Source organism: Cavia porcellus, unplaced genomic scaffold (genome assembly GCF_034190915.1).
Source record: "Cavia porcellus strain 051 isolate PalLab524CR breed Dunkin Hartley unplaced genomic scaffold, mCavPor4.1 scaffold_26, whole genome shotgun sequence".
Lineage (NCBI taxonomy): Eukaryota > Metazoa > Chordata > Mammalia > Rodentia > Caviidae > Cavia > Cavia porcellus.
In genome coordinates this window covers 27,348,705-27,372,653 of record NW_026947509.1, presented here as the reverse complement: position 1 = coordinate 27,372,653, position 23,949 = coordinate 27,348,705, and the positions used below count along the sequence as shown (strand labels likewise).

At 51.0% G+C, this 23,949-nt stretch overlaps 1 protein-coding gene and 1 long non-coding RNA gene across 3 annotated transcripts; one reads left to right on the top strand and one right to left on the bottom strand.

The window, feature by feature from the left end:
* Positions 1–7,357: 7,357 nt before the first annotated feature.
* Positions 7,358–11,984, bottom strand: LOC134473251 (uncharacterized). Of its 2 annotated transcripts, none has more exons than XR_010043417.1 (3): positions 11,807–11,984; positions 11,079–11,223; positions 7,358–8,891 (listed from the first exon to the last, which is right to left on the bottom strand). It is a non-coding gene; the product is annotated as an uncharacterized LOC134473251 (long non-coding RNA). The 2 variants fall into 2 exon arrangements; XR_010043418.1 differs by having other exon boundaries at positions 11,169–11,223.
* Positions 11,874–19,077, top strand: Bok (BCL2 family apoptosis regulator BOK). Its single transcript, XM_063236960.1, has 4 exons — positions 11,874–12,093; positions 13,771–13,899; positions 17,364–17,527; positions 18,278–19,077. The coding sequence occupies exons 1-4, from the start codon at positions 11,874–11,876 to the stop codon at positions 18,401–18,403; spliced, it is 639 nt and encodes a 212-aa protein (XP_063093030.1). The 3' UTR covers positions 18,404–19,077.
* Positions 19,078–23,949: the final 4,872 nt, after the last annotated feature.

Here is a 23,949-nt window from a genome sequence, read left to right as displayed (position 1 = left end):
GGACCAGGGCATCGTGGGGGGCTACTATTGTGCCTGCCAGACAAGCCTGGCGGGAAGCCAAGACAGACAGGAAAGAGCAGCTCCAGTGAAGAATGAAATCCCCCCACTCCTGCTCCTGGAAGAATGCCACAGAGAGCAACTGGACGGCCCCAGAACGTGTGAAAATGTCTGGGGGGAGCCCAGGAATGCTGTGCAGACGTGCAGGATGAGCATGGCTGCAAAGTGTGACTGGAAATAAAACAGTATGGTTAGTGGACTGAGAATCAAAGCAGCTGAAGGTAACAGGATGCATGAGATGAAGTCTGAATCCAACAAGAAATTTTTCCAAGCTGTGTTGCTGGTGCATGCCCATAACTCCAGTTACTCAGGAGGCTGAGGCAGGAAGATTGAAGGTTCAACCAATTTAGCATACTCAGATTCATAACAACAGATAACAAAGGGTAGGATGTAGCTCAATGTTCCCTAGGCTGAATCTCTAGTGCTGGGGGAGAGCAGCTTACAGGAAAAAAAATGTAAAGGAAAAGTTAAGAGATGTGGTGGAGAGACTCATGGATCTAATGCCCACCCACGAGGAGCTCAAGGAGGCCAGCAGAGAAGACAGAGTGGAGGAGACACAGCCTGTCACACACAGCCATGCAGACGCAGAGCTGGGGGAGGTGGGCACAGGATCTCCCAGAATTCAAGACCAGCCTTGAGTGACATAGTAAGTTCAAGGCCAGCCTGAACTACATAGTGAGACCCTCTCCCAAAAAGCACACACAAACAAACGAACCCAGACACACTCATCCAAATCCCAGGCACAGCACAGAAAATCCCAGACATGCACATAGGTATATAACTGCACACACAGAAGCAGACACAGACATACACAGAGGAAAATTTCTCCCAAGTTGAAGTGAACGTTTTCCAATTAGGAGGGAGAAACCAAATCTTGCCATCATACATTATAGATAGATTTTAGAGCTCTTGAGTATAAAGACAAACCCTAAAGACTGAGAGTGGTGTTATGGTTGAATCGCATGCCCCAGAAAGAAGTGTCTGGGACCTCATCCCAGCACCTGAGACCCTGCCCTTATTTGGAAGCAGCCTTTGTGGTGTGATCAAGCTGAGATGTGGTCACTCTGGGTTAGCTGGGTCCTCAGCCCAGGGACTAGTGTCCTTTTAAGGAGAGGGAGATTTGGACTCAAAGACAGAGGGAGGGTGCCATGTGATGAGAGGGGCAGAGAGCAGAGTGACACAGCTTCCACGCCAGGGACGCCCAGGCTCCTGGCAGGCTAAGACTGAGGACGGGCTGTGCTGTTCCTCCACCTTCCAGACAGCAGGGCCCTGCCTGGCCTCGGCTTCCAGCGCCTGCCATCCTCAATCCCAGGTCTGTGTGGTCCATTAGGAAATCAACCCAGGAGGGATTGCAGGGAGGGTATGGTAGGAGGGTTACATGGGAATGCGGGACAAAAGTCAGGTTGCTGTGTACCAGCAGCCATCAGGACTCTAAGGTGATAGGTTCAAATCTAGCCTGAGCCATGATCTGCTGAGCATAAGGGTGGAACCCGAGGCTTCCACAAGCCCAGAAGGGTCCAGGCCTTTGTTCTCACAAACCAGCTCTGAGAGCAATTGGACAGCACTGTCACACATACCCAAGAGAGATGGCATGCCAGGAGCAAGGAGGCAAAGAAGCCGGTGAAGCAAGTGTGGAGTCTATCCAGGGGCTGATGTAAAATACCAAGGACAGTAACAGCCACAATCCCAGTTAAAAGTAACTCCTTATCCTTCCTCAGTGATGGTGAGGGGAATCTTCAAAAGGGGGACCCCATAAAAATAAAGAAGACTGGGGGCCAACAAGCACGAGAGAGACTGACATGTTTTCTATGACCTTGAATTGAGGGGTGGGTGATGACAGCACTGGCTGGGCAGATATAGCAGTCAGCACAGCAGGCTGGCTGGATGACAAACATCCTCAACAAGGCTTCTTTCCAGCCTAGGCGCCATGCCCATCCTGGATCCTCTGCATCCTGCTCATGTGTTGCCCTGTTCCCATGTCATCCTCAGATCAGGTGAAGGAGCAGTGCTCTCCAGTGAGAGAAAGGAGATGACCCTGCACCCTGCTCACAAGTCATTAGCCCACTCCACTCATAGCAGGGTGGGCAAAATTCCACAGCCAGAGAGCACAAGAGTTCATGTGAGCAAGGAAGAAGGATGCTCAGTCTCAGTGGCAGCAAGGGCTGTGCAGGCTACAACTGTGATGAGGTGTGACCAAGTACTAAAGTGTTTACATTTTAAAAAAATTTTTTTACAGTAAATAACACATTGCCATTAATCCCCCTTGTTTTGAAGGCAATTATCCCATTGTCCTTACCACTTTCTGAAGCAGCTCTGGGGGCCCCTTTTATGAATCTTTAATTGCCCTGTCCTGGCTGCTTTGATGTCCTGAACTGATGCACAGCATTTCCCATCTTGACTTTGGGGAAGAGCCAGAAGTCGCATGGTGCCATTCCTGGTGCATAAGGTAGATGAGGACACAGCGTCAAATTTTTACCAGCCTCCTTTTCTGGATGGCATTTGGTAACAGCATTCACTGTATTTTTTTTTTTTATCACCCATCATTAATGACACTCATGTAAGAGGATTTCCACAGGTGCTGCAGAATGTGGCAAGAATGATGGGATGAGAGTTTTCAAATGAGGGAGGGGGATTTTGAGGGAAATTCATGCTAACATATCTTTTCCTGTAACAAATTTTCAATATTGAAGGCATCACCATATATTTTGATCATCCCTTGTATCCTTTCTGGCCTGTTGGATTCTAAATGTTTCCCAGCATGGAGAATTGGTGAGAGTGCTGCCCTGGGGTAGGTATTGGGTATGGTCCAGAGCATGAAGTGGACCAGTCCTGCACCCCAGGGAGCCCACTCCTCCAGACCCCGAGGAGACCAGGAAGGAGCTGGTGAAGCATGAGGGGGAAGCAAGTGTCTGAGTCTTCCTGAGCACAGGAAGTCACCAGCTCTGCTCCTCCAGAAGGTTTGGGGGCTCTTCCCAGGCACTCTGGAGTAAAAGGTGAACTAGGAGCTTGTGGGCTTCCAGGCCATACTGGGAAGGGAGCTGGGGAGGCTGAGGCAAAACCACCAGGACACAAAAGCAGCAGTCAGGGAAAACCTCCCAACAGACAGGATCTGGGGCAGCCGGGAAGCTCAGTCTAGCTCAGATGTCAGGCTCCTGCAGGTGGCTGCTGCCCATTCTCCCTCCCCAGTGTGCTCCGAACTCAACTGCTCCCGTGAGCTTATGTGTCCAGCTACATCATCCTGTCTAGACCATCCTGTGCTGCCCACACTAGTCAGTGCCCCTGCAAACACTAGCAGTGCAGCAGCCTGTAGGGCTGGCTCAGCAAGAAACCCACTCTGGAAGGCTGGGACAGACAGGGCACCAGAGCCCAGGCATTGTGCTCTGGAAGGGGCACTGCCCGGGTCAGAGCAGAGTCAGAGCTGTTCTCTGCAGCACATGTTCCCCACAAAGTCGGCACCTTCACACTGGCGCCCTGCTTGGCATGGTTGGTACATCATGATGAGCTCCTCTTCCTAGTCAGCTGGTAAGCTGTTGTTGCCTCGAGATGACATGCCCAACCTGAAACAGATGGGACTTTGGGTCATGTTTGGTATCAGTCAGCTTTACCCAGTGACCACAGCGTCCAGCCCAAAGCCTATCCAGCACAAAGCGCATGCCTCTCCACATCCTGGGCCTGCTGCCACTGTGGAGAAAGGAGTGGTGAAGGCCATTGGGAAGGCAGCAGCATGTAGTTCAGGGTTCTGCTGTCACCTGCTCCCTGCTGGTCCCCTATGCAGCAGCCCTGCAAGACTCCAGGGTGCAGTGCTGGCAAGGGGAATAGGTGGTATCCAAGGGTAGGGCTCAGCAGAGGAAGCCCTAGACATCGGGAAGCATCCCCCAAATGCAGCAGACCCACTGCCTATGCATGCAGGAGAGGCCTCAGACTCATTCCACACCCACAGAGCACAGGAAATGAGTGGCAGATCCTTTCGAACACTCTGGTACCAAGGCAGTGGCCACACATGGAAGCTATGGTTTGAGTGTCACTAATAGCCTCTGCTCCCATGTAGGCTGACAATTTAGCACCTTCCCCAACTCCAGCACTAGCAGGTCAGAGCTGGGGACATTATAGGAGCTGCCCCCAGGACAGCCCCCCAGAAGGCCTGGGAAGACTGGCTGTTTCCGTCAGAAAGAGTTTGTGAGCAGTAGACAGGGATCTGTGGATGTTGTCTTGCTATTATTCAGGACAGCCCACTGAAGCTGCCACTATTTGAGAAGGGCATGGATCTACTGGTGGAAAGACAGACTCTTGGATCCAGCCATATCTGAAACCAATAGACATGTCTCTGGACATTTTGGTCACAAAAATCATTACCTCACCTGCACCATTGACAGTCTGAGCTGGTGTCACACTCAGAAGCCTCTTTGCCAAGCAGAAACTGAGTTCTGGGTGACCATGGGGCAGAGGGGACAGAGGCAGGATGGAGTAGCTGTGGGATACAGCTCAGAAGCAGAATGCTTGGCTGCATGAGCCAGGCCTTGAATTAGAGTCCCAGAACCTACCATCAACAAGAACTGCAGAGCAAGTCTTCTGCAGAAGAGCAAATCCCAGCCCAGGGTAAGCGGAGGGATGAAGGCTCCAGAAATTCAAGGCAGTATTAGGGAAGTGGGGGTGGACGTGGGCAGGTCAGATCAGCCACCTAGAACCTCAAAGGGTGGGAAGACTCCTGTGTGACTGGCATTGAGACCCCAACACAGACAGAGGACCCAGAGATACCACAGGGACAGAGGACTCAAAGGACCCATAGGGACAGAAGACCCCAAAGACCCCCAAAGGGACAGAAGACTCTGGGAACCCTGATGGGGTGAGAGGACCCTAGAGAACCTCAGATAGCAGAAAACCCCAGAGATCCTCACAGGACAGAGCAGCCTGAAGACCCCACAGGACAGAGAACCCTGGAGACCCTCACAGGACAGAGGACCCCGGAGACTCCCATAGCTACAGGACAGAAGACCTCAGAAACCCCACAGGACAGAGCATCCCATAGGCCCACAGGAGAGAGAACCCTGGAGACTCTCTCAGGAGAGAGGACTCCAGAGACCCTCACAGGACAGAGACCATCACAGGACAGAGGATCCAGGGGCCCTCACCAGACAGAGGATCCTGGAGACCCTCATGGAGCAGAAGACCCCGGAGACCCTCACAGGAGAGAGGACCCTGAAGAACCCACAGGACAGAGGACTCCAGAAACTCTCACAAGACAGAGATCCTCAAGGACAGAAGACCACAGAGACTTTCACAAGACAGAGGACCTCAGAGGCCTCATAGGGACAAAGGCCCAAAATACTCCTGGAACCATAACCTCTTGGTTATTAAAAGCATATTTTGTACTTTCTTCTACGGGACTTAAAAGCATTTTTGCTAAAAACTAACTCTTCCTTGGGTCTACAGATGCCCAATGGGTGTCTAAAACCAGAACAAAGGCTGACCTTCATTTTATGAAATCCTGGGTCAAATCCTTCTGAGCCCTGCACAGGGGCATGTTAGTAATGTAGGGAAAGTGTCTAAAAGTTGCCATAACAAGGTTTATTAGCCCTAAATTTATGTCATCTATCTCATTCCCCTTCAAGACTGAGGACACAGGGATAAGAGGCTTACAGAGCCCCTCAGTGACACACATAGGACTCCCTTGCCCTGAGCCTAGGGTCACCTTGAATTCTAGCAGAGCCTACATGACTGAGGTTGTCCAGGCAGCAATAGATGACCTGTGGAAGCCAAACTGCCCATCAAGCCCTGAGGGCTCCCCTAGAGCTGGAAAAATCAGGGCTGTGGTCCTAATAGCTCTCACCAGCCCACCACAACACCCCATAAAACTGGTGCCTGCTGTTCTGTGAACCGGCTAGTCTGACCCTCAGGGAGCGTCCCTTCAGTAGTAAGATGGACCTTCCCCGTGTTCTGCTTTCCTTTGTGAGGAGGCTGGCTTGATCTCAGCTCTTTAGCTAAGTCCCTTGCCATTTTCTCTTACTTTCCAGTGAATGCTTTTGGCTGTAAATTCCACTGTTGCTTCACTTTTAATCTCCATCGGCATTAAAGCAAGGACTGATGCCGATAGGGCCCTGAAGGTCTGGATAAGGTTTTTTGGTCAGATTGGTTCCATTCTCACCTAAAGTTTAGGGTGTTTCTGGACCCTGCTTCTGTCAATATTCTGTATTGAACATACTACATCTCAGTTTCATCTCGGTTCCATAGCTCCTGATAGAAGGGGCTGTGTGTGTCACTCTGCCCACTAGTTCCCTCTTCCAGGGCATCCAGAAGACAGGAAGCAGAGAGAAAGGGAAGAAGAGGTGGAGAATGGGTGTCTTAGTCACTTTCTTGTCACTGAAACACAACATCCAACATGCACGACTTAAAGGAGAGGCTTATTTTTGGCTCATGGTTTCAGTCCATAGTCAGTGGCTCCAAGGCAGGCAGCACGGCAGAGGGGCCTGGCGGAGGGGAGCTGCTCACAGTGTGGCAAACCAAAAAGCAGAGATCAAAGTGAGGAGCCAGGGAAGGAGAGGAACCCTTCCCATGCCCCCAGGGACTCCTCACCAGGCCCCACCTCCTAACAGCACAAGGAGCCACAGCAGCCCACAATCCCATCACCTCTCCACCCTTCTGTAAGAATGTGAGGCTATGAACTGTTACAGCAAGGTGACAGTTGGGAAGAAGCGGGTGTGAGCATCCTGCCCCAGGTCTGCGGGTTTTGGCTTTGCCCCCAGTACAGACACATTAGAGGGAACTGAGAAAACTCCAAGCTCTCAGCTTGGCCGAGCCTGTCTTGTAGCCATTCTCTGGCTCCTCTGTTCCCCTCTCTGAGCCTCCTGTTCTTCTATTCATAAAGCAGAGTGAGGCCCAAGCCTAAGTGGTCTTCAGAAAGCCCAGCCTCTGTCTCAGTCTCAGCAATGTCAGAGAGCTGCAACATAACTCACATCTGCAGGATCATGGCTTCAGCAGGGGCAGCACTTACCAAGCACAGCAGTGAGGTGACTTCTGGCATGACTCACCCAACTCAATCCTCCCACAGCCTTAGGCATTGTTATTCTCTGTTCCGCCTGTGGGGAGCCACGGCCAAAAGATATCCCAGAGCCACCATCAGATTTGGCCATTGTTCTCCTACTGTTCTTAGAAAGTGATCTGAGAAGTCCTCATCTTCTGTTCTTTGTACAATTTTTTTTTTTTTTTATCGGTATCAGGGATCGAACTCACGACTGCCTGCTTGCAAGGCAGGCCCTTATGCTGCTGAGCTAAATCCCCAGCCCCAATATTACAATCATCACACTTTATTTTATTTTATTTTATTTTATTTTATTTTATTTTGTTTTTTGGTACCGCGGATTGAACTCACAACCTCACGCTTGCCAGGCAGGCGCTTAAGCCTTTGAGCTAAATCCCTAGCCCATACAACTTTCTATAAGACTGATGACAGTTCTTCAGCTATTGAGAAGACTTTCTCAATGAAACCACCTGCAACCATCTTCATTGTGGGATGATCTTACATTATGAGCTAAGTTTATTGAATTGGTACAGAACTATCCAGATCTTCTCTGTTTTCTAGTGTCAGTTTTGGTGAAGTGTTTTTCATCTAGTATTTAAAATAGACTGTCCTCACTGTTTGAAAGTCCCCTCTATATGCTTTAATTTTGTAACTTGAACAACTATTTCTAAGATGACAATATGTAATTAACTAGTGATTTTCTACTGTTTATTTTTTCTGAAATTCTGTATAACTTGTACCCTTTTTCTGTTTTTTTTTTCTCCTTAAATAAAATAAAAAAAAATAAGACTGTCATACAAAAGACTAATATCGGGGCTGGGGATTTATCTCAGTGGCATAAGCACCTGCCTTGCAAGCAGGCGGTTGTGAGTTTGATCCCTGGTACCGAGTAAAAAAAAAAAGACTAATATCTAGAATATACAAAGAACGCGAAAAAATCAGACCCTCCTTCCCAAATTTAAAGACTTGCTGGGGATTTAGCTCAGTGGCATAAGCACCTGCTTTGCAAGCAGGCCATCGTGAGTGCGATCCCCGGTACTGATTAAAAACAAAGAAAGAAGAAAGAAAGAGAGAGAGTGAGAGAGAGAAAGAGAGAAAGAGAGAAAGAAAGAAAGAAAGAAAGAAAGAGGACCCAAATTTAAAGACTCGGTCCACAGGCCTGAGGTTTATCTCAGTGGTGTAAGTACCTGCTTGGTAAAGACTCGATCCAAAAAAGGGCATCAAGCCAGGCATGACACTTGTAATTCTAGCACTCAGGGACCGAGGTAGGAGGATCACCATAAATTCAAGGCCAGCCTGGGCTACATAATCGAGTTCAAGGCCAGCCTGCAATACATAGTGACACCCTGTCTCAAAAACAAAAATGGGCATATGTCTTTTTTAGATAAAGACATAGAAGCAGAAAATAAATATACTAAAAAATGTTCACCATCATTTGTCGTTGAAGAGATGCAAATTAAAACAACACTGAGAGTCCATTTCACTCGAGAAAGGATATGATCAAGAAATCAACCAAGGGGGCTGGGGGTTTAGCTCAGCGGCATAAGCACCTGCCTTGCAAGCATGCGGTCGTGAGTTCGATCCCCGGTACTGATAAAAATGAAAAAGACAAAAAAAAAAAAAAAAAAGAAAAAGAAAAAGAAAAAAAGAAATCAACCAATAACAAATGCTAGGGGGCTGTGGGAAAATAAAGAACTCTTCTCCATGGTTGGTGGGAGTGTAGACTGGGGTAACCACTGTGGAAATCCATGTGGAGATTCTTCAAAAAACTAAAACCAGAGGTTCCATTTGACCAGGTATTCCCTTCCTTGGCATCTTCCTGAAAGTGAAAAGGATCATATTATAGTGACATATGCACACTCAAATTTATAGCAGCACAATTTGTATTAGCTAAATCTTGGAAAGAGCCCAAATGCCCATCAATCAATGAATGGATAAAGAAGATGTATTTTTTTTTAAAAACACAATAGAGTACTACACTGCCATAAAGAAGGATAAACTTGAGACATTTCTAGTTAAATGGATGCACCTTAAAACCACACAGTTAATGAGCCAGGGATTTAGCTCAGCAGTATAAGCGTCTGCCTGGCAAGTGTGAGGTCGTGAGTTTGATCCCCAGTAACAAAACAAAACATATAGTTAAGTAAAATAAATCAGACACACATGTTTGAATATTGTATTTTTCTCTGGTGTGAGAGTAAATAAGGACCAAAAATACAAACTAGATATTAGGAAATAGGGAAAAAATGTTCAAATGGGAAGGGGAATAAGGGAAAGGAGTAGGGAGAAAGGAAGGAATGGGAAAGAAAAACAATAGAAAGAAAAAAATGGAAACAGAACTTTTATAAATAAGGAGGGAAAGACAGGTCGAAGAAAAGAGAGGAAATTGGGGGGGAAAAAAGAACCAAGTAGGTACAGGTACAAATTCCCTATGGTGAATGTGATCATTATGAACATCTAACGTGTACCAATAAAATTAATTTAAAAAATAAAATGAACTGTAACAAACTTGTTCATGCTACTTTCTCATTATCCTTTTAACACTTGCAGTATTTCTAATGATTTTTCCTTTTTCATTCCTTAGAATGGAAATAGTATTTTCTCTTTTCTTATTTTTTCCAGGGGTTTAGTAATTCTATTAATCTCTTTTTTTTTAATTTTTTTTTTTTGTCTTTTTCAGTTTTTATCGGTACCAGGGATCGAACTCACGACCGCCTGCTTGCAAGGCAGGTGCTTATGCCGCTGAGCTAAATCCCCAGCCCCAATTCTATTAATCTCATAACGACTGTTGGCTATGTTGATTTTCTCTTGTATCTTATTTGTTTCATCAAATTATGCTCATCTTTGGGTTTATTCTTTTTCTAGTTTTTTTCTTTTTTGGTACCTGGGATCGAACTCATGACCTCGAGCTTGCCGGGCAGGCACTTAGGCCACTGAGCTAAATCCCCAGCTCTCTTTTTCAAGTTTTTTGAGGTAAAGCTTGGAATATTAATTTTTAACCTTCTAACACTATAAATTATCCTCTCCCTACTGCTTTAGCTGCATCCCACAGATTGTTTTTGTTTCGTTTTTGAGACAGAGTCTCACTATGTAGAGTTCAGATAGGTTACTAAGTAGGCCAGGTTGGCCTAGAATCTGAGCCGATCCAGTGTGATTGGACACTGGTTATTTGTAAGTATAGTTCTTTTCTAAGCAGTTAAGAGACTTTCAGTAGTTTTTACTGTAGTTGAGTTTTAACTTAATTTAGGGAAGACGCGTTGTATGATTTCAATCCTCTGAAATCTGCTGACAGTTGTCTAGAGCCCAGGCTGTGGCCTATTTTGATAAACACCCTATGTACATAGGAAGAGAATATGCATTCCACAGCTGCGGGCAAAGTGTTACATATGCGAATTAGGTCAAACTGGTTAATCCTGTTGCTCAAAATATGTGAGATTGGCTTCAACATAAAGAAATAGACCAGTGGATAAGAACAAAGTGCAAACAGACACTTCTGTAGAAAGTTTTTTAGTAAATAATGCTGGATTACTTGAAAACTCATAAAAAGAAAATAATCTGGGGCTGGGGATTTAGCTCAGCGGCATAAGCACCTGCCTTGCAAGCAGGCAATCGAGAGTTCGATCCCCGGTACTGATAAAAAGGAAAAAGACCAAAAAAAGAGAAAATAATCTGTACTGCACCATTCACAAAGGATTACTTAGTGATCCCTCATGTATTTAACTGGAAGCCCTAAAACAAGCTCCTAAGAGAACAGCCCAATGAAACCATTAGAGTACCCTGATGAAAAAAACCACTAATCATGAAAGAGAAGTTTGATAAATATGACTTCATCACTTTGGTTGGGTTCAGTGGCATCCCAGCCCTTAGGAGGCTGTGGTGGGGGAACCACTTGAGTTTGTAAGTTCACGACCAGCCTGCGCAACAGCGACCATGTACAAACAAACAAACAAACAAACCCTTCCCTCCCTCACAAAAAAACAACAGCAAAACCAAAAAAAAACCTCACTTGTTCCTTAAAAGCAAAAGCGAATCACGGCACGGGAGAAGTTATCTGCAAAATCTCCAGTACAAATACAAGTATCCATCTAGAACTCACACTCGTGCCAGACTAGAACGCTCTAATCCAGGAACTATGAACAATCTGTACAAATCTGTAAAAAAAAAAAAAAAAAGAGGCACGTAAGCAATGCAGCCGTAACAGGGAGCCAGCGCGAACCACGCGGCCGCGCTCAGGGCCGCCCCCTCCTCCCCGCGTCCAGGGAACTGGCTCAGGCCTCCTTAAGCCGAGGCGGGGCAGCTCCGGGCCGCTCCACGCTCCGCCCCGGGGTTGCCGTCTCCTTAGAAGGCGAAGCCCGGGCCTCGCCCCTGCCGGCGGGATCTTGCCGCGCCCCGCACACCCGTGGGACCACAGCCTGCGAGCGCGGGAAGCCGTGGACCCCGGCTAGACGTGGACTGGGCGCGTGGTGGGCAGCGCGGAGCCCACGCCGGACCGCGCGCCCCGGCCATGCGGCGGGAGAGGTGAGCGGGGCGCGGGGCGCGGGGCGCGGGGCGCGGGGCGGAAGGACCTGGGGTCCCCAGGCGGGTGACTTTCCCCGCGGCTCTCAAGCCCAGAACCTGAGAATGTGATCAGGGCTTAGAAGATGCCGGCCTGGCGTCGCGAGGTTCCCGTCCCGGCCGCGCCCAGCGGCTCTCAAGAGCGCACGCGACGGTGGGGTTGGGCTCAGGTCTCGGTACCTGTCCTGAGCCCGGTCCCCAGAGCGCTGTCCTCGCAGGTGTGACGCCCCCCGCCCGCGAGCTCGCCATGGAGGTCCTGCGCCGCTCCTCGGTCCTTGCTGCAGAGATCATGGACGCCTTTGACCGCTCGCCCACCGACAAGGAGCTGGTAGCCCAGGCCAAGGCGCTGGGCAGGGAGTTCGTGCACGCGCGGCTCCTGCGCGCCGGCCTGGCCTGGAGCGCGCCCGAGCGCGCCGCGGCGCCGGGGGGCCGCCTGGCGGAGGTGTGCGCAGTGCTGCTGCGCCTGGGTAAGTACCCTCACCAGCCTAGTCTACCCCGCGCGACCCCGCGTCTGCTTGCCGGCCCTGGTGCACTGGCCAGTACTAGGGGAAAGCTAAAGTTGGCAGGGTTTAAGTGGCTGAGTCTCAGAATGACCCTTGGACTCCACGAGGCACAGAGATCCTTGGTGGGACCACGTGTCCCGTGTTTGTTTTGGAAAATAGGACTTTTTAATTGCTGCCTGGCTGAAATCCCATGCTGCTCTTTCCCCCTGCATTTGGAGAGCTCCCCGCCTCTCTGCGGAGCAATGGGGCACTTGTCGCTACATCTCCCCCAAGATCTGAGTTCTCAGGAGAGGGACGACAGACCCTTAGCCACCCCTCAAGGCCATCTAGCCCTGTGTGTGCCTGGGAAAGGAGGAGCCCTGAGTGGTGGTGGGAACCAGAGCCCTTGTCCGAGTGGCCTCTTCTTGGGCTCAGCATTCTTCTGCGGACCCTGCATTTTTGTGCTGTGTTAGTTCCTGGAGCAGGACTGTGTAGATGCAGCTTGCCTGAGAGTGTGGTGGGGGCAGCACCCTGCAGAGGGGTGAGCCTGCTTGGAGGATTGGTTAGACCAGGGGTTGCCCAGTCTGTTGAGTATGACTCCGTGAGGCCACTGCCCACCATTTCTGTCCAGGCTACTTACTGTGTGACCAGGCTGGCTTGTGTCCCCTCTGTCCTGTCAACAAGCAGCACCTTAGGGTTTCCCCAGGTGAACACTTCCTGACAGCTGAGGGGGTTCCAGGAAAGGTGGTTTGGTTCCCTGCTCTGCAGCTGGCCTTAAAGAAGCCCTGTGTGTCCCTACAGCTACATCCTGGGGCAAGTCCTGGGAGGCCCCCAAGGTCTGGCTGGGGAAGCACCAGGCTAGTCCTGGGAATTTCCATGGCCCCCCACCCTCAGCTGGCCTTGGGTTCTGCTCCCATTCCAGACCATAATTACTTAGATGGAGCACAGCTGGCTCTTATCACTGGCACGGTCTAGTCGGCAGCATTTCCCTATTTGCTTTGGCTGGTGAAGTGGCTGGACTGGGGACGCCCAAGCCAGAGGCTGTATGGAATTCCCGGCACTGTCTCCCTAGTGCTTGTACCCTATGCCAAGGGTGCCCCAGCCCCCAGGCGACAGGCGTGGGAGTCACTTCCTACCCAGTGGGCCAGGCATGCATGTCTAGGAGCCCAGGCTAGAGAGTGTGCAGCGCTGCAGCCAATGCCGGGCTCTGCTCTGAGTCAGTTCACCCTAATTGAGGTGTTGAGGGGCCGCTCTGCCTACCTGTATTGGCTCTGATGCCTGCTCCTTTCCAGGTTGGGCCTTGGCTGCTTGCCTGTCCCTCTTGCCGCCTGCCCTAGCAGCTCAGCTGCCTACCCGTCTGCCCGCTGCCTGCTGTGAGTCACCAGCAGGCACAGCCCACGCTGATAGATTCTTGCCCCACCGGCCCAGCCAGCTCAGTCCTGGGGGCTGCTTGTCATAGCCCAGTACCTCCTGGGTCTCTTTGTCCCTAGGGCTTGAGGTTGGGGGTAGCAGGTAGGGTTAAGTGGAGTCAGAAAGTGGGGGTGAGAATCAGGTTGGTGGCAATGGGGTTAGGTGAAGTCAAGTGGAGATCAGCCTGGAGGTCATGGGGCCCCAGCCAGCCTGGCATGGGAGCTGTCTCTCACTCACATGTGTGTCCACCAGGGGACGAGCTGGAGCAGATTCGGCCCAGTGTGTACCGCAACGTGGCCCGCCAGCTGCACATCTCCCTGCAGTCAGAGCCTGTGGTGACTGATGCGTTTCTGGCTGTGGCAGGCCACATCTTCTCAGCAGGTAGGCCACAGGCACAGGTTCCCCAGGGAGTTCAGGGCAGGGCCCAGTGTGTGAGGACTAGGCAGTAGCTGAGGGTAGGGATGGCCCAGTCCACATCATACAAAGATGACCTCCAGGTGGCCTGGTGACCCTTGCCTCTCAAGGAGGAGTGTGGGGAGCAGCTGTGTCCTGCTCAGTGCTGGTCCCTGCCCCTATACTTGAGAGGTGACATGTGCTGACTCCAGTGTGTTAGGCGAGTCTCCTCTGACCCAAGGGGGCAGGGTGGGCTGGACTTGGTTGTGCTTTCCTACTTGGTGGCCGGTACACTGTTGGGTTACTGCCTTCCTGATGGACTCACTGTGGCTGGGGTGTCACGAGGGAGGCATTGGGGCCTGAGGAGTGGGCTTCCGAGGTCGGGTCCTAGAAGAGTTCAGTCCTGTGCCCTGTGTTCACCTGGTTTCTGTAGCACATGCTGGGCCCCTCCTGAGGAGCAGCAGGTGCCACAGGCTGTGGTATGGGCTGAGGGGTCTGGGCCAGTGGAGTGGCTGGACTCCTGGCCCAGTGCTCTTTAGGGTACTCAGAGCCTAGTGCCTTCATGATCTGAAGATCAACCTGTGACCTGCATGTTGGGCTCACTGTCTGTCTCTGGGTGCTTGGGTTGGTTTACAAGCCTTGGGCTAGATGTAAAAGGCAGCAGTGTTCATTCAGGATCTCAGCTCTGGGTGCAGGAGGGGGCAGAGCCCTGTGAGTTGGGTGTGTCAGCAGGGGACAGGGTCAGGTCAGGGCAGTGCCTTTGCCCATGGGGTTTAGGGGGTAGCAGGGGAGATCCAGAGGGTCCTTGGGGGAGGACAGAGGTGGTGGGAGGTGCTAAGGACCATGACAGGGAGGCACCTGCTTCCAGGGGGAGCTCAGCCAAAGCCTGTGGTGGTCAGCAGCTGCCCCCACCCCATCACAGTGTCCACCCCGAGCTGGCTTTGGCAGGCAGGGAACTCTTCTGGGCCAGGCCCGAGTCCGCGGCCTGCTCTCAAGTTATATGAGCTATGGTAGTTTTTTAACCCCTTGAAGCCTTAGCACCTCTGGAGTAGGGAGCAGAGCAGTGGGGCTGCCTCTCAGCAACATACAGATAAAAATCTGAAAACCATAAGTTGGTAAGCACCTGAAAGATGTTTGCTGTCACTGGTCATTAGGGAAGCACTAGTCCTAGTCCGGGCTGCTTCAGACATACGAGCCTGGTCAGCCCCAGGTTCCTCACATGGTGCGGCCACTTTGGGAACAAGTCTGGCAGTTCCTTGGATGGTTAAAGAGTCACCAGATCATCTGCCAGATCTACTCTTCAGCATATGCCCACGAGAAATAAAAACGTACGTCACACAGAAACTTGCACAGAAGTGTTCCTAGTGCATTACTCATCATAGCTAAAAAGTAGAAATGAGCCAGGCCTTGTGGTGCACGCCTACCATCCAACACTCTGGAAGTTCTGAGCAGGAGGCTGGCAGTTCAAGCCCAGATCGGACAACTTAGTGACTTAGACCCTGTTTTAAAAACAAACAAGTGGATGTAGCTCAGTTCAGAACCTTGAGTTCTATCCCATGTACCGCACACACACAGGAAAGAACCCACATATCCTCTAGTTGACCAGAGGATGTGGAATATTATTCAGCTGTGAAAAGGAATAAAGCATTGATGTGTGCTGCCTTGGAACCTCAATAGCAAGGTGCTGAGTGACATGTGCCCAACACAGAACACAGTAGATCTTGTGGCTCCACTCGTGGGAAGTGTCCAGAGTAGATCTGTAGAGATGAAAATAGGCCTGAAGTGACCACGGGTAAAGAGGATACAGGGAGTGACCGCTCATGGCTGTGGGGCTGCCACGGAGGTGGTAAAGATGACAAATGTAACGCCCCACTGTTTGTTTGTTTGTGACAGTCTTGCTTTGTAGTTAGGCTGGGCTTAAATCCTGAAGATAGCCTAGGCTGGCCTTGAACTCACAGTGATCCTCCTGCTTCATCCTGCAATATGCCACTTTTGAAAGATAAACTTTATGGTAATGAAATTATGTCTCAGTGACAAAGAAAATGCAAGAGCCAGGGGAAAAGCAGGAGCTCCTCAGAACCACCCCAGCACATGGCCCTGCTGGGCCTGCCTGAGGGCCATGGCCCTCTCACCAGACAAGTGAGCTCTACTGCCAGCTACACGATGGCAGATGCTCCAGCGCACATTCCTGGCATCATTGTCCCTGTACCACCCACCCAGTGCCCTGGGCATAGCAGGCGCAGAGCCACCTGGGTGTCCATGGGTCTGGTGACCTGGGGCAGGAGCACAGCAGGCAGAAGACCAGGGTGGCGCTTGAGCTCACCTGGACGGGGCCACTGCTGAGTGCGGCCAGGCCAATGCAGATGGGATCTCAGAATTGGATTTATTTGGAAAGAAATGGAACATAACGTCAACAGAATTCAGGCCCAGAATGACAGACTAATTTCAGGGTTCTCCCACTTAGGGAGGTGAAACTCATGTGTCATGTGAGAAGACCATTCTGAAGGGCACAGCTCGATGGCATTTGGTGCATTCTGCACATACATCCTCACCTGCCAGTTTCAGTCAATGTGGTTCCCACTTGGGGTCCTGACTCCTGGCCCTGTGCTGTCCTCCCCTCCCATCCTGTTATGTTCATCAAGTCAGCAGCTGTGGCCTCTACTTCCTATGTCTGACGTTCAGCATGTGGCAGGCATCAGACCCTTGCCCCCTTACGGCTGGGGGTGCCACTGGTGCCTCTGTCACTGTGGGTAGTGATGGTCATCCCATTGTGCTGCAGTGACACTGTCTGATTAGAGGAGGTCACTATGGCACAGGGGAGGTGGATCAAGGGTGCACAGTAGACTTTTCACAGACTTTATATACACCACTTCTACACAGACAGAGTTCTGTCCAGCAGGGGCACACACTGTGACTGCTGCCACCTCATCCTTACGTGGCTTTATGTAGCTTTAATGGGATTGGTCATGATCTATATCTCATTTTAATTTACCTTTCTTATTGGTGAGGTTAATTTTTTCATAAGTCTGATGTATTATTTGTACCTTCTTTTTGGGAGTAGCCTTTCTGCTCTGCTTATATTTGGATTATCAATGTGAGCACAAGGAAGCATCCCATCATGTGACCTGAGCATGTTTTTACCCCATCGTGTGTGTCTGTTCCTCCAGGGAGCCCTGTCCTGTCTCTGCCTCTCAGGAGGTCTGTAGTTGGGATCCAAGTCTTCTTGATCACATGTGGACATGGGTACTACCCTGCTGTCCAGCAGTGCTGCTCAGAGGATACTGCCAGGGTGCTGCTGTTCTGGAGCATCCATCTGCCTAAGGACCATCCTGATCCTGGGCAGAACAACCGTAAAGATGGTGGTCGGGCTCCCTTGGGGTCCACTGACCAGCACCATGTCAGTGTGGGGGCTTGGTGGGTATCTCCCCTGACCAGTAGACCTCTCTCTGCAGGCATCACATGGGGCAAGGTGGTGTCCCTCTACTCGGTGGCTGCGGGGCTGGCTGTGGACTGTGTGCGACAGGCCCAGCCTGCCATGGTTCATGCCCTGGTCGACTGCCTGGGGGAGTTTGTGCGAAAGACCCTGGCTACCTGGCTGCGGCGGCGTGGCGGATGGGTGAGCAATGCATTGTGTGGAGATGGGGTGGCAGGCCCAGGCCTTGGATCCAGGACAGCTTAGGACTTGTGGGTAGCCCTGGCTGGCTCTGCCTGCCTGGATCTGGCTCCTACCCCACCTTAAGGTCAAGACTGGTACCTGGCAGGAGTGGCCATGAGAGGTGGCTCAGGAGAGACAGTGCTCAGACCTGCAGGCTCTGTGGGGAGGAGGGAAGGCATAGTGGTGTCACAAATGGCCTTGGTGTCTCTTCCCACCCTGGGAAGCCTTCAGGCAAGACCCTGTTCCCAGCTGGCACTTGGCCTCACCTCAGGAGACCTCAGCTACCCCACAGGGATCTTTGTTCTGTCAGCTTGGCTTCTCCACACTGGGTCACATGGCCTGTGTATATGGAGCCCCCTCCATGCCCAGGCCCCTTGGTGGACACTGCCCCCGTCCTCTGAGCCTGGCAGGGATGGGGTGCTGTGTGTGATTTGGGTGGTACTGGGATCACTTCTTGGCAGGGTTACTGCCCTCCCAGGCGTCTGAAGCCAGAGTGTTCCTTTCCTGGCCCCGTGGGCTTAGAGGGCCTCAGCAGGGATGCTGGGCTCTCTGCACCCTGTGGAGCACCTGTTAAGAGGTAGCCCCAGCTGGGGGATACTCTCAGGGCCCTGGTCTTGTGCTGGGCTCCTTTCCTTTCCGGGGGGGCCTGCAGGTCACTGTGGTGCAGGATGCTGGGGCCTGGCCTTGCTGATTGTCCCCTCCTCCCTGCAGACCGATGTCCTGAAGTGTGTGGTCAGCACCGATCCCAGCCTCCACTCCCACTGGCTCGTGGCCGCGCTGTGCAACTTTGGGCGCTTCCTGAAGGCCGCCTTCTTTGTGCTCTTGCCAGAGAGATGAGTGCCTGCCTGGCACTCTGTGCCCAACCGGGGAGCCCTGCAGCACCTGGACAGCCCTGTCCCCTCCCAAGCCCCAAGCCCCAAGCTCCAGCCCTTCTCTCAAAGCCACTGCCCAAGTGCCAAGGGCAGCCCCAGGTTCTGCCCAGAAAAGGCCATAGCAGGATGCGAGCTGGCCTCGGTCCTCATGGGCAGCAGGCTCTGCACTTCCAGGCTGAGGACCTGTGTGCTGACTGCTGAGCCCATCCTAGAGACAGCATCTGCCATGAGAGGGTAGGGTTGTGGGTGGGCTCCAGATGTGGACAGGATGGTCTGTGGGAGCTGAGCCAGAGAGGCTTTGTCCTCTGCCGGGTAAGAATGACCCACTTGCCCCTTGTGCCACTTGCAGAACCCTGAAAACTCAGACATGGGAGGCTGGCCACCACCTTCTCCTTGATGCTGTTTCCCAGGCAGGGCACGTGTTAAGTCCCACAGCCCCTGCCAGTCCTGCCAACTCATGTGACATGGCACTAAGAGGAAGACATGTGGAAGAGCTGCTTCCTCCAGCTCCCTGTGCCCCATGCAGGCATCCCGCTCTGCTGCCAGGCTGTGTGCTGCAGGGGACTCATGCAGTCCTGGGTCAGTGGCAGTCAACACGTTGAAAGAATGCTGGGAATAAACTCCAGACTGCTGTTCTCACGTTAAGAGTCAATCTCCTATGCAAGAGTCTCCTCAGGTGCCACGAGAGGTGTGAGGAGCTACTAGAAAACTGTGCAGGGGGCTTCTAGGACTGCTGCTCTGTCTGGTGTCTAAAGGCACCAACACTTGTTCCCAACAGCAGGAAAGTATGGGTACTGAGGTGCAAGGGACAGTAGAGACATTAGGATGTCACAACCTGGAGCTCTCGCTCACTTCCTTCGTGGAGGCAGGTGACCTGGGTCAGACTAAGGAAGTTGTCAGATTGCTGTTGCCCCAAACTGCACTGGACAGAGTGGAAAAGCTCAGGAACTTCATTCCCATAAATAACTTGAAAGTTGTCTTCCCCCATTTCATTCAGGAGTGGGCTGAGATCCTGCACTTCAGACTCAGGACCCTGTCCTTCTGGTGACCTCGTGCACTTTGAGCTCAACCTCACTAGTGATCCAGCTGAAGGGAGGGTCCCGAGAGGGAAGACCTCAGGGTAGTATGGGACCTGTGCCCTGGGCAGCAGCAAACTCTCTCCCTGTCACCTAACTCTCCCAAACTCCCTGTTCCTGGGTGCAGGGTGCCCCATGAGGAAGGGCTTTGACTGCTGATCCTGGCCCACCGGGAGCTGCTGGAGAACCTCTTCTCTGGGCCTCATGCTGAGGGAGCCAGAAAGCAGGGTGGCTGGATGCTGGCATCTCTGTCCCCCAGGTGCCGCTCCTCTGAGGCCAGCACTCCACCCTCCCTTGCTCAGAGGCCTCGTCTGCAGCGCTTCAAGCTGCTGTCATCACTGGTATCCCAGCTTTGAAATCCCACTCTGGGTTCCCTGTACCCAACAGTGTCACTTAGGGCTCTGATGTTGGAGACTGAGTCCACCAGGATGAATGCATCTAGCACTGGGGAGCCTGCAATCCCTGCATTTTGGGAGGCTGAGGCAGGAAAATCTTGCATTTGAGGTCAGCTTGGGCAGTTTAACAAAACCCTGTCTCAAAGTTTTTGAAAGGACTGGATATGTAGCTTGAAGTCCTGGATTCAATCCCCTTGTACTGCAAAACGAAAAAACAAAAACAACTCCCCCTACTCCCACCAGGACGAGAAGCTCAAGTGTCTCAGAAACAGCAAGGTTAGACCACCTCCTCCCCTAGACCAGGCAGTCTTTTGCTCAAGCCCCTGGGCCACACACGTGCATGTGCACATTTGTTGCACAACTCACGCTGGTTGCTCAGATGTACCCTGCTCTGTGGCCCATCTACCTTGCTCTTTCTCATCTGTCACCCTGTGTTGTCTCTTCCAGGTGGCCTCCGCAGGTCCAATACCAGCCCAGGTGCCAGGAAGTAGATACACAGTCTCTTTCCTCAGTTTACTCTTCTGTTCAACAAAGGTTGAGCCACAGCCCTGGTCAGCCTCTTTGGAGGCAGTCCTGGAGGCGGTTTCTGTGTTCAAGGCCCAGGTTGCCCCTTTCCCCGCAGGCCTTGCTGTCTCTAGTTCCTCCCTACCCTGGAGCATTCCTTGTCTGCTCCTCCCGTGCCCAAGGAGGACCAAGGTGGACCAAGGTGGAGCGGGGGAGTGCTGTGGACCTTTCTGGGGGATACCAGCTGTTGGGGTCTCAGAGCCTCTTGCCCAGTAGGTGGCAGGTGGAGTTGGGGCAGTGGGAAGAACACTGATGTCCCCACATGATGCGCTGCTGCCACCCGCCCAGTTGACATTCTGTCTTCTGCCCTCCTGGTCTCCCAGGGCAGAGGCTTTGAGACATTTCTAGCACAAGAAAGCAGTGTTTAGGAAGAGAGAAGCCGGAGAACAGCAGGGTTTAAAGCAGCAGAGAGGCTGGTGGCTGGGCGTGCACACAAGTTAGAGGACACAATGGCAACAGCAGCAAGACAGAAGGAAAACCTAAAAATACCTTAAAGACACCAGAATAGATGGAAGAGATAAAAATTGTTAGCGGGTGGGGAAATGCTCATAAACAACCTTGTCACACAGTCATGAAGCTAATGTCATCCTTATAAAAGTACATTTCCCCCCAAATCTAAACAAGCTGATTATAAAGTTCATGGGAGAGAAGCAGAAGTAGCCAGGAAAACCCCAAAGCAAAGTGCTGGGGAGAGCACAGTCCTGCTGTCCCCACCGGACCTAGTGGCACCAAAGCACAGGAAGCCCCAGGCCCAGGGCCCCAAAATGGTGCCCACGCTGGGGTCACCTCACTGCCCCCCATCACGGCCCGGGAAGACTCCTTATAAATGCAAGGCAACCGCCAACCTCAGTGACTGACCAGGATGGGTCTGCACTGAGTCTCGCATGTCAGGACGATGCCACGCAAAGCAAGAGGGACTCAGCGAGCACCACAGCACTAGAAAAATGGAACTACCTGAGAGTTGGAGTGGGAGAAATTTTCCTACATGAGTTTGAATCCAGGAATGGTAAAAACCAAATACATTGTGGAAAAATGTAAATAGTAAACATTCTCAAAGCACTGGTCAGGAGACAAAGCAGAGCCAGGTTTCATGGGTAGGAGTTTCCTTTAGAGAGGAAAGCATGGACACAATCTGTTGCCAAACCACATGAAAGTGTGTACCCCAGACACTTGAAATGTGTTTTGAATTGGGTGTGATGGTGTAGCACTGTAATTCCAGCACTCAGGAGGCTGAGGCAGGAGGATCTGCTTAGGTTTGAAGCCAGTGGGGGGGCTGCATAGTGAGCTCAAGGCCAGACTGAATTACTGAGATCTTCTCAAAAAAAAAAAAAAAAAAAAAAGTTTTATGTTACTAGCATTTTGCCTTAATAAAGATTGCAATTTAAAATGAAAGATGTTAGGATTAATAGTCCTAATTCAAGAGTTTATAAGCTCTTGAAAAATCAAGAAAAAATGTGAGAAATGCCACCCAAAAGTACCTCAAGGGCCTGTTTCCCAGTTCAAATTTGATATTGTTCTGCTGTCTGTGGAGAAGACATGTCACCTGAGGCACAGGGGTGCAAAGCATGTCCCTACAGCCAGTAAGCTCTGGCTTGTGACTGGCAACCCCACCTTAATGGCCCCATCTCCCAGGTGCCCTGCAATGGGCCGAGCAGCCCCACCCTTGGGGATCTGCTGGAGGAGTTGGCGAGGACTCTTAACTGGCGCCCATGCTGCAGCCTGTGCCTTGTGCCTCTGGAACCGGTGTGCATACCACAGAAACATCAGAGCTGTTGCTGACCCACACCTATTCCTGCAGTTTGGGAGGCTGAGACAGGGGAATTGTAAGCTGGAGCCTATCTTGAGCAATTTAGCAACTTAGACCTTGTCTCAAAATAAGAATGAGAAGGGGGCTAGGAGCATGTAGCTCAGTTTAGAGCCTCTAGGTTCAATCCCTGGTACTGCCAAACAAAAACAAAACAACACAACAAAAAATCCCAAGTCAAATGATTTGCATGAATAAAATAGCTTAAGCAAGAGAACAATCAGTTTCTAGAAATTACACAGCTGAACTTGTATGCTACATTGGTGACATAACCTAGAGAGAATTTATTCCAGTTATATTTTAACTTGATAGCTTCACTGGGGAAAGTATAGGGAGAATAGCAAAAATACTGAAGCTTCAGTCAGCAGACTTCTTGTTAATAGCTATGGCTATTTTGAAGCAATGATACATATCCTGTAAAGCAAACAATTTGGTGGATCAGGATTTTCAGTTTAAAAGATAAAATCAAAGAATATAAATAAGAAACCCCTATAATTCTGGAGGTCAGACAGAAGCATTGGTCATGTGTGTAATGGAGCTGGGGAGGAGGCCAGAGCTCAGGGTAATCTACGTGGCTCAGGACTGGCAGGAAATGCTTGAGCTGTGTCCCTGGAAAGTCCTGGAGACCGAGTGCCCAGCAAGAAGCCCACATGCCCAGGCTGTGGCTCAACTACCTCCCCCCAGGGGAAAGGAGCAGCCCGAGACACAGTCTGCAAAAGAAACGGACAGCACTTGATGAAAATGACACTGAGGAGCGTCCTCATTCTGCATGTCACCTGAGGTGATCTGCCCATGTGCACTACTCTCTCAACTCAGAACCCACAAGAATCACACACATTAAATTTTGCATCTTCATTTTAAGAGCACCTGTGAAACTGCCTGGGCCATGTAGGTGTGTACATCCTGAAAGGCACCAAGTATCTAGAAGATGTCACTTTATTTTATTGATTTATTTCTGGTACCAGGAATCAAACTCATCACTGCATGCTTGCCAGACCAGCACTGTGCTGCTAAGCTATATCCTCAATTCCTAGAAGATGTCACTTTAAAGAAGTGATGTCGAGCAGGGTGTGTGTGGTAGCACACACCTGTCATCCTAGTAGACTGGGAGGCTGAGGCAAGAGGACCCCAAGTTTAAGCCAAGCCTGGGCAACTTAGTGGGACCCTGTCTCAAAATAAGAAAGAAAAAGGTGAAGGATGTAGCTCAGTGCAAAGGCTCTGGGTTCACTTAAAACAAAAACAAAAACAAGCAATATGTGCCATTTGGTGTTATTGGCTGATTGTTAGCCTAGGCCCAACTGTGGGCTTAGGACACAGGGTTGATGGCCCAAAAAAGGCTGAATTTTGCTGCACATGTTTAAAAATACAGGGTAGAGCTGAGCTTAAGGGTTTAGGTAGTTTTTCTGTCACCCAGCACAGCCAGGTGGACATACCATCCACACCAAGCTCTCATTGCCCAGGAAGGTACAAAGGATATGTGACCCTGACAAGAGAGGAGGGTATAGGAGGTGAAGTGTCCCAGAGGAAGCAGCAGAAACAAGCTGTAAATAAAACAGCTTCTGTTGAGAGCTGGGGGACACAGCATGGCAAGGTCCTAGGTTTTGTGGGGGTGGCTGCAAGGAGACCTCACTCTAAGCACCAACACCTGAGGGGAAGAAGCGCGGTGGCTCCC